The 11200-nt window shown below is 39.7% G+C and overlaps 1 protein-coding gene across 1 annotated transcript; it reads right to left on the bottom strand.

Moving 5' to 3' along the window:
• Positions 1–251: 251 nt before the first annotated feature.
• LOC308090910 (kelch-like protein 38) lies at positions 252–10221 on the bottom strand (the record flags this gene model as incomplete). Its single annotated transcript, XM_080436183.1, has 14 exons — positions 252–400; positions 1126–1256; positions 1348–1540; positions 1670–1792; positions 1912–2097; positions 2225–2353; positions 3527–3673; positions 4008–4146; positions 4661–4810; positions 5350–5526; positions 5719–5910; positions 6268–6402; positions 8023–8289; positions 10183–10221. The coding sequence occupies 14 exons, from the start codon at positions 10219–10221 to the stop codon at positions 252–254; spliced, it is 2157 nt and encodes a 718-aa protein (XP_080292309.1).
• Positions 10222–11200: the final 979 nt, after the last annotated feature.

Genomic DNA, 11200 nt, shown 5'->3' with positions numbered 1-11200 from the left:
TCAATGCATTGATATTAAAAACAAAATGTACATTGTACATTCAAAACTTTCGCTTAAGATAACTACTACGAGTATACAACATTTGACAGCGCAACTTTAACTTGTAATTGACAAATATTTGACCAGGAATTTCTATTACACTGTCACTCTGTGGGTAATGGGGTCGAGTGCTTTGTCCACCACTGAGTATGCACCAGGGTTTAGTGTATTGTTGCGTTGCAGCGTCTGCTGTGGTTGCTCAGTCCGCCTCTTCATCGGAACTCTCTGTTGCAGTTTGTGAAGGTGATCTGCTTGCTCTGCGCCGTGTTGTTGCGTTGCAGCGTCTGCTGTGGTTGCTCAGTCCGCCTCTTGAGCGGAATTCTCTGTTGCAGTTTGTGCAGGTGATCTGCTTCCTCTGCGCCTATAATAATGTTCAACAGGAAGTTGAGTGTTCATTTTAGACATTTATCACTCAGAGACTTGCATCGCTACACACAGAATGAAATAAGTTTCATTTAAAGTGATACTGTGTACAATAATCTTAGTACTCGTTTTGGACAGCTTGCAATACAAGTATGGATTTAAAGTGTGTGGAGGCTGCTTTTTTCGTTCGGTTTTTGGTGACACCCCAGTAGCTTTTTCTTATAACAGTTTTTGTTTATACGGAAGTGTTGCAGAAAAAGGAATTGCAGGGTCTTGCCGCCTGAGATTATTAAGTTGTTAGAAACATTGTTTATTAACTGAAAACTAGATTAATACATTGCTGGTACATTTCCCGTGCCCAAGTCATATTTACACAAGCATCTAGACGTTCACAAATTGTATTTAATAGTGTTTACAGAAATAGTAAAAAGAACAGTATGACCCTAAATTCCAAATATAATGTGAAGCAATTTTGACGATTTATGATATATTGACCACATTAACCCTGCCTATATATTTAGTTGACTGGAGTCGCCCAGTGGTCTATAAGAGACATTACTTTGTCCCTCTAAACTAGGGGTTCTCAAACTTTTTATACCACGACCCCATACCATGACTGAAAGTGATGCCAATGATATTGTATTTGAGAGTGTATATGGATCCAAAATTGACCTATGCAAATTAACTATAACGACAGCGGTGAACAGTTGAAAAGTATTTTACCCACCTCTGCAGATGTATCCTTCCCCAACATGAGAGACACACAGCTGAATGAGTTTCGACCCTGGGGCTTCTTCCCGACCATAATCCACCAGTCTGTCATGTCGTCATACCGCTCAATGGGATATTGACTCCTACATGAAGAGAGACAAAAAGCCATGAGAGGAATGTCTGGTGTGAACAAGCAGCCAACCTTTCCCAGACTTTCATGAAACGTCAACCTACGTGATGCTCCTGCTTGACCCTCCTAGTACGAAGATCTTTGCATCCACCACAACCACGCTAGGAAAGGCACGCAGCTTTCTCATGGCGACACAATGCATCCACTTGTTGGTGTTTGGGGTGTAGTAGCACACCATAGATGAGGACCCTTCATCTGTGTAATCATCTTCATCTGGATAACGCCGTATAACGCCACCTGTAGATTCACAGGAATTAACAGGATGGCAACTGTTATTGGCCTCTGTCATGTGCCCAAACTACAGTCAATTTGAAGTGAGTCTATTATGGAACTAAGAGTCATTAAGATTGAGAACAGTTATGATACCTATAACGTAGATCCGTCCATTGAGCGCACAGGCAGCTGCTGAATCAGTAGTAGGAAGCCACTGACGAGCAGTTTCTGTCCATACAGACGTTTGAGGGTTGTACTTGAACATCTGGGGCCCACCTGTGATAGAACCATCCCCCAGGAGGACACATGACAAAATGTTATTCATTGTCAGAGGGAGAAGGATTAATACGTAATGACAAATGCTTTGGACATTTTCAGTTAGACCTGTTCCATACCAACAGCATAGATCAGCCCATCTAGTGCGGCCACAGCAGAGCCGTCCCAATGGTCTGGCAGGCCAAAAGAGTCCATGAGCTGCCAGGTGTTGGTGTTGGGGTCGTAGCGATCCACTGACTTCCACTTGTCCAACTGGCCCCTAAAGCCCCCCACTGCAAATATAGAGCCGTCCAGCATCACCAGGCCTGTGGGTTGTGCAAAAACAAAAATAAACTGATTAGAACTGATGACCGTGGCTTCTCCTTAGGCAACAACCCAACAAAGTGGTTATTACAAAAAGTTAAATTGAATACTGTAGTTTGACAGTCTTACCAAAGTCCCAGCGAAACTCATTCATGGGAGCCATCTTCAACCATGAGTCACATGAAGCGTCATAACGCCACATCTCTCTACTGATTGAACCATCAATCAACTTTCCTCCAGCCAAATACAATGTAGAGCCTATGGCGAGAGAAGATTTCAAATGAGTTATGACTTAGGTTTCTGCAGGTTGTCTGCAAGTTTAATGTAATACTTTTGAATGCCTTTTAAGACCATTATGAATGCAATTTAAGACTTAAATATTTCATGTCAATTCTGTTAAAGACATTAAAAAGTATGATGATACTAGAAAAAGTGCTCCTCGGAGCACAGCCAGGTCAGGTAGGTTATTTTGGGCCAGCAATGTTTGGAATTCGCCGATCATATATGTACGATAATATGTACCGATTTGCATGATGTTTGGACAAAATTTGCAGGGGTTTTGCCAAATGTGGCCTCCTGTTGGCGCTATAGTAGGACAATGTTAAAAGGGTGGCATTTGTTCCTCAACGTAGCGCGACATTTGCGGCATTTTGTTCAAAACGGGCCACTCCTGCAAACTTTAGATGTCAATCTTAGCCAATCAGGATGGAATATGAAAAATCTAAGAGATCCGTCTTGATCACATGACTGTAGAGATCATGTGTACCGATTTGCGTGAACTTAGGATAAAATATGAAAAAGGCTTAATATCTTTTTTTTTTACATAAGTTAGCCTCCTGGTGGCGCTATAAAAGGAAGATGTGAAAAATACAGGGAAAAGGTTTATCCTTGACCTCTAGGGAGTGCACAAGTTTTACACAGTTATAGGTAGAAACACAAATCGGCCTGTTATAGCGCCACCATGAGAATGATTAAAAAAAAATCAAGGGGCATTTCTTCCTCGGCCTAGTGGGAATGTGTGTTCATGATTTGAGGCTGAAAGACCCGTTTAGTTTAATAACTATCAGAGATACTGTGTACCGATTTGTGAGATTTTTGGACAAAATCTGTAGGAGTACTGTGGTGGCGCTATAAAATGCCCATGTGAAAAATGTGGGGCAGAGGTTCTGCTCTGGCATCCAGGGAGCGTGTGTGCACAGTTTCACTGCGATCAAGCCAACGGTGCCGGAGAATAGCTGTACACAGACAGAATGACACACACATGGACGGACTGACGGAAGGATGGACGGACAGGCCTTTTGGCCTGTCGGAGAGACAATGAAGGAAAACTAGAGACCTAGATTACCTTTGGGCTATTCAGGTTGAGTGGTTACAGTGTGCTGTTACAGTATGATCGACTTCTACTGCAGTTGATCTGAAGGTACTTCTCACCTGAAGCCACCAGACCAGGACTCCATACAGCAAACGGCAGACACCCCAGAGTCTTCCACTGATCGGTCATGGGATCAAGGGTCTGAATGCTGTAACATGGCTTCTCACCTTCCCATCCCCCCAACATCAGGATCACTTCACGTGAGTCTGCACAGAAGAATAGAAGACAAACACAGTAATCAGTAGAGTAATGTGTGAGCATGTGGAACGTTATGATTGCACAAATTAACAGTCACATAATTACTCAAGGTGTGTATACCATGTATAACACTTGAAAGTTATAGTTAACTAAATGTATGTATTAAAGTGCAACATTCTATATCAAAGCTTGAATTGTAAAACACATATCATGATGCAATAATGATTATGATGCTCAAAGAGCAAACTAAACTCTTTTTATTGCAATGCATGTTTTTATATTTGAATAATTTGTCTCTGAACTGGCATCAGAACTAGAGTTACAACACGCATGGCAGGATACCTGTGAGTGTGGACCTGCGTGGTCTGTGGTTCTTGACCTTGATGAGCCTCTGGCAGAGCTGGGATTCATAATCACCCAGATATGTAGTCAACTCAAGATGGGAGGGAATGATAAAAGCCAGACGGACATGCTCCATCACCTTAACCCATTAAGACCTGGAACTGTGTCATTTTTAGATTTGAGCTAAAAAGCATTATTTTACACTTTGGGCTATTCAAAAATAGCAGATATACAAGCTCATAGCGCGGCACCGAGTGCCGCGCTACGAGCTTGTAGATCTGCTATTTTTGAAAAATCGTGAAAATGTGTGCAAATCTTTGAATATATATATTTTTAAAGCGAACATTTTAACTCAAATCGTTGCTTCTGGGGGTCCCTGGAACTAAATATTTTGATGGGGGTCCGCGGCCAGATACATATAATGTTGGGGGTCCTTGACATGAAAAAGATTGAGCACCACTGATATAGAAACATACGTTTTTCAGAAAACTGTTGGGATTTAGGAGACATGTAGAATCGGCTTCAGGTCTCAATGGGTTAAAGAACAAACAGAACACTAATTATTTACTAGTCCAACTGCAACATTTAAAGGTTGTGTAAGTGATTTATTCTCCACGATCTTTAATCAGTTGAAACACTGAGAAGGAACTGACCTGATCAAACTTCTCTCTGCGGAAACCAGAGAACTCGTGGTTTATCCACAACATGGCAGCATCAAACACCAGCTCCTCCTTGGACACATTGAGATCATCACTGGCCAGAATCTCTGTCAGTTTGTCCACAGAGAGAGAGAGGAACTCTCTCTATTGACATACAAATACAGTAGATTAGATCATATATTACCACTCTGTTCTCATAGTTCATGAACTAACCTTTTCTCATGTCAAATGCTCACTGGTGACAGGTGAGAGTGACAAGGACAAGCGAAAGAACCTCGTTTATAACTGAATGTTTGTACACATGTTGCATAGTATTAATAAAACACCTTTAATATTTGATAAGCTATAGAGTGGGCCTCGCTTATAATATGAGTCACCACAGATTTATAGGAGAGAAAGCCAATCACCAAACAACTTGGTAAATGTATTTAGGTCAAAACGATGCCCAATGGAGATCCAGATTTTGGCCATAGCCCAACTATTACCTATATTGGTAATGATATTTTGACAAAATATGTAGATTTGAAAAGAAAATATGAAAACAATAGGGACACCAGGTTTAAAATCGTTAAAGTTCTGGACATATAAGCTGTCTAATTACAGATACAGATGTATAAAAGAAGAAAAAAACAGGCCCATATATCAATCTGGCTCTAAAATGTATGCATTCATCGATGTCTGACCTGCTGGTAGAAGACACTGAAGTGTTCCAGAATGTAATCCATGCTGTGTTTCATCAGCATCTCACAGGAGTGCAGCTCAGCGAAGCAGTGAATTCCTACACAGTTCTTTATATCCATGTGACGCTCCACGGCAAGAATCGCTTTCATTTTGTCCACAGAGAGTGAGAGGAACTCTTCCTATTGGCATAACAATACAGCATATTAGATGATTCTGTTCCCATGCTTACTGAAGTAACCTTTTCTGCTCACTAGTGACAGGTGAGAGTGACAATGACGACAAGTGACAGTAGCTGGTTAATATTCATAGTCAAATAATGTCAGACCGATATACATCTGTAAAATGTACGTATGCATCCTTCAATGTCTGACCTGCTGGTAGACAAGACCGAAGTTTTCCAGAATGTAATCCATGCTGTGTTTCATCAACATCTCACAGGAGTGCAGCTCAGCAAAGCAGTGAATTCCTACACAGTTCTTTATATCCATGCGACGCTCCATGTAATGACAGCAGGCCTCTTGAACAGCTGTGACACCCAGCAGGTTTGATGCTGCTAACAGGGCCTGCACCAAATAAACACAATTATCAGATAAAAAGTATGAAACTGTTTAATATTATGGTCTGTTTTGGCCGTACACAATTCATTTTGATAATTAGAACTGGTCATTGTCAGTCATCTCTTTGTATATTTCAGTTATGGCATATTTGACCTGTTCAATTTGTGTTTTCAAAGCCTAAAAGGCAAACACATATTTATATGTTCCAATGTTCAATTAAAACAAGAAAATCAATTAAATCATTCATCACAATTATTGTATGACAATTAATCGTCAACTACAAGTTCATGATCGGGACAGCCCTAGTCTTAAAGTCAATGAAGAGAATGGACACAATGAATGAGGTTTATGAGAATACATTACCTGCACATTTTCTGAGGAGATGATCACCTGTGAAGTGTAGGCATATCCCACCAACAGGTCGATCTCCTGAGGTTCTACATCCAGCATGTCAACCTTCTCCTGTCTGGACTCCATCATGCCACTTGTAAACATCTCCTGTTCAGGTTCAAAAGGTGAAATATTGGCTTTCAGAGCTCATGCTTTAGGCCTTTCTAATTTACATAATGTGTACACAATAAAAATATCATATATTTGAAGTTTATAATTCAGTTCTCTGTCCTGATTATACTGTTCCAATTTTGATCTATTCATCCTATTGTGTCAGCAATTACATGGCTTTATACCATATCCTGTATGAGTTCTCTCTCTTGACTGGATGTTATTATCCTGTTATTATCCTGGCTTATTACGCGGCTTGGTTGAACGCTTGATTCTGATTGGTCAATCACTGAATTCAGCGACAGTGTTATTTCTTGATAATGACCGATGATCTCTATAACAGACCGCTGTCTAATCAAAGTCTCAGAGCACCTGCTCATATCAACCTGCGCTGCTTGATTTTATGCCGTATCCAACATGACAACCATGTAAACAAACACACCATGTCATTTACAACTAAACGTTGCTCTCAAGAATGTTTTTGAAAACATTTGAAGCGAGAAATAGACAATGCAGTAACCAAAAATGTATTCCATTTGATCCACTACAGTTTCTTGTTTTCCGAGCCGACCGTGTCCGCCCAGCCCAACACATATGGAATACTTCCATTGCCGTAAGCAAGGAAATACTTTGTTTTGTTGGGTCAATGTATTCATTTATTTATTAAGTAGCCATGTAATAAGCGGGATAATTGACGGGTAGCTGGTCATTATTGAAAACTAAAGCTCATCAGGGTGATTATCATAATCATTATCATAATGATTATGATAATGATTATGTTATGATTATGATAATGATTATGATATGATTATCATAATGCAATACATCCAAAACAGCGCTGCCAGGGTCCTAATGAGAGTGCGTAAGCATGATCACATAACACCGGTCCTATTTTCACTGCACTGGCTCCCCGTTTCAGCTAGGATCGACTACAAGGTCCTGCTGATCACCCACAACTGCATAAATGGACATGCCCCTCCCTACCTACCTACAGAAATTAATTAGGCCCCCACAAAATTCCACCCGCACCCTCAGATCTACGAACAGATTCCTCCTCGATGTCCCTGGTACAAATCTATGTACCTGTGGAACAGCCTTCCTATTGACCTGAGAGCACCACAGACCCTGGACTCTTTTAAAATAGGCCTGAAAACGTTTTTGTTTCAGAGGGCATTTTCGTGTTGAATTGTTGTTTAGTCACATCTGTTTTTAAATCCTGCTTTTTAACTTTATATGATTGATGATGTTTTACCATGTGGCACTCTGAGATTCCTTGTGAATGAAAAGTGCATTACAAATAAAATGTATTATTATTATTATTATTATCACCCTGTGGGGCTATAATTTTCAATAATGACCAGCTACCCGTCAATTATCTCTTGCGTATTATTTTTTGGTTTTGTTTATAAAAGAGCTGGAGTGATGGAGAGACCTTTGTTACTGAACAAACACTCTAGTCAACAGCAATGATTCCTATTGGAATATAGGAGGTATTTCATACTTATTCTAACAAATAAATAACACCTCCCATTATATTCATCATGATATTAATTTTACATGAAAGCCAAAACAGAATGGAATGCCATTCCCTTAATAAATGTTGACATGTGTGTTTACCTCAAAGTAAGAGCTGAAGGAGGCCAGTACAGTACGATGACAGGGGAACTGCTTTCCTCCAGAGCACAGAATCACATCACACAATGTGTTGTTTAGACGAAGCCTGTTGAGCTTCTCTAACATCTTGTTGGGATGTGTCTTCTCCATGAACACAAAGGTGTCACTCACCACTGAGGATGGAGGGACACTGGTGTCATCCATATGACAGGGAGCTAAACTGCCCTCAACTGGAACCATCTCAGCCATGTCTCTCTTTGCTAGACCAGCCTATATGATGGAGAACAAGGGATAAATGGTCAGCGATTGTTTGCACGTTGAAATAACTCCTGGGTCCAACTGGTGCTCATGTCGTTTTTATTTTCTGCAAAATATGACAAATCACTGCAGCATGCATGCAGTGGTGGAAAAAGTGCTACATTTCTTTGCTTGAGTAAAAGTATCAATACTGCAATGTAGAAACACTCTGTTACAAGTAAACGTCCAGTAATCTTACAAGTAAAAATACGGTAATCAAAATGTACTTGAGTAAAAGCACTACAGTATTGGGCGTCAAAATATACTTTTAAGTAACAAAAATAAAAGTACTTATTATGCAGAATGTCCCGTTTCACAAGGTATCATAATGTATGAAATGTATTACAGTCTTTTGAAAGTAGCCGATCTACAAACGCATTGCAAAGCGTTGTGAGCTTGTAGATCGACTATTTTCAAATAGCCAAAGTTTATATAGGGTTTATTATAAGTGGTTAATGTGTGTTTTGTAATAATAATTCAAATCTACAAAGTAACCAAAGTTTTCAAATAATTGTAGGCTAGTGGAGTAAAAAGTACAATATTTGCCTCTTAGATGTAGTGGAGTAGAAGTAAAAGTATTGAAAATACAGGTGAGATGTAGTGGAGTAGAAGTAAAAGTATTGAAAATACTCCTGTAAAGTACCTCAAACTTGTACTTAAACACTTGAGTAAATGTAGTTATGTTACTCTCCAACACTGCATGCATGTGCCATCAATAAATAAATAAAGTCTCACTGACTGTTTAACTTGAAATTACCCAACAGTTACAGTATAAACATTCACCTTATAAGAATTCACATCAGTTAACTCAACTTCCAAACTATCCTGTTTATGTAATAGCACAAACTATGACACATGTCACATAAAACATCATAATCATCACATATCAAACATCACATCAATCTGACTCCAATCCAACTCAGTAGCTAAACATGCATCACTCATCATGGCTGCAGCTGTGGTAGAAACAGATGCCAAGCTAAATGCTAACTTGCTAACTCCCTCCACACATTCTTCAACACACTTACACACAGTGAAGGCACAACAACACAAACATACATATTAATCCCATATAACATATTTCCCACAGAACATGCATTCCCAGTAGAACCATCTCACCTGATAAATATATATGAGAAATCACTCAGTATCACAACACACTGTTACTGCAGCATGCATGTGCTTTAATGAGCCTTATTCCTGGCCAGGTAGGGGAGTGAGTGTGAGCGTGTGTGTGTGTGTGTGTGTGTGTGTGTGTGTGTGTTTGTGTGTGGGGTAGGGGGGGGTGTTTCTTGTTGCCATGTCTGCTTATAATAAGCAACTTCAGGCTTTTGAAGTGTAGTGGCTTATTTGGGCTTTGCTTCCTAATGTTTTTTAAAGCAGTGGTTTTTTTCAAGCCAAGGACCCCCAGATTAATATTTATTTGTCCACGAACCCCCATTTGAAAATATGTTGTACCAGGGACCCCCATACAAGATTTGAGTTGTTAAAAGGTTTAAAAAAAAACATTTTTTTAAACTCCCAATATTTTTTTTAAATAGTAGATTTACAAGCTCACAACATGTTGCGATGTGACGCGTTATGAGCTTCTGTATTTGCCATTTTCAAATAGCCGTAGTTGCTCCTTTTGGGCTTGTTTTCACAGACCTGGTCACTTGTTTCTCTTGCACAATCTGGCAACACACTGATTACTTGCATTGCACCTACAGCCTACTAGAGTGGAAGTGACCAGATATTGAATGAAGCCAAGTATGGGAGCAGCAGAAAATGGAAATGGTGGAGGGGCCAAGAATAACAGGTGAATATAAAGTCTCCTTGAGGCCTGATTATGAATCCCACCAACGTTATGGGATAGACCCGCCTTACCTGTGTCTGATTGGCTTCCCTGGCACGGCTGGCAGGCATAGTTTTACTGGTTGAAATCATCCAGAGTTCACATGAGACTTGACACTGGTGATACTTCCCCACCTACTGGTGGCATGCTGGTACTACGGTCACACTGCTGCAATTATAATGAACACAACCCAACCCACAACCCAAAGACCCAACAATAAATGAACATCTTACTCATAGCAAAACCATAGAAAACCTTCACACCCTGCAGAAATTTGCCAAATTATAATTTGTAATTGTCTAACTATCTTGTGGTGCAATATATACTGTACAATTATAACATAATGGCTTAAAGGTAGGGTAAGTGATTTACTTTTGTTAAAATAAGTGTTAAATAGCTCTATATTCCGATAGTACTCATTGCTTATAGAGTGTTTGTTCAGTAAAAGGAGTCTCCCATGTCTATCCAGCTCTTTATCAAACAGAAAATGCATTTTCAGTGCTCTCTCCTGATTGGCTTAAAGGAGGAGTTCACCCAAAAAATTACTTATTTTCTATCAATTGCACACCCTATGAAGCCTTGAATCCATGGATTATTTTTAGTTTTTGTCGCATTCCTAAGCTAATAATTTGATTGCCGTCTCCTACCGGCTAATGTATCCGGTAGGAGACACAAAGTAGATTATTTGTGTCTCCTACCGGAAATACACACGGTCATCAAATTATTGTCTTAGGAATGCCACAAAAACAAAAATAAATCCATGAAATCAAGGCTTCATGGGGTGTGTAATTGATAGAAAATAAGTCATTTTTTGGGTGAACTCCTCCTTTAAATGTTGTCACCTACCTGAGAATGTACTATATTGTGTTTACTAAAGAGCTGGAGAGACCCCTGTGACCGAACAAACGCTCTGTAGCAATGATTACTATCAGAATATAGTACTTTAACCTTAACAAAAAAAATACCCAAAAATATCAAGTACCCTACCTTTAATTTGTTTGTCTGTTTTGTAATAATCTAAGAAGTAACTAACTAAAGTTTTCAAACGCC

Source organism: Gymnoscopelus braueri (genome assembly GCF_963280865.1).
Source record: "Gymnoscopelus braueri genome assembly, chromosome: 8".
Lineage (NCBI taxonomy): Eukaryota > Metazoa > Chordata > Actinopteri > Myctophiformes > Myctophidae > Gymnoscopelus > Gymnoscopelus braueri.
This window is presented reverse-complemented; position numbering and strand designations above follow the sequence as displayed.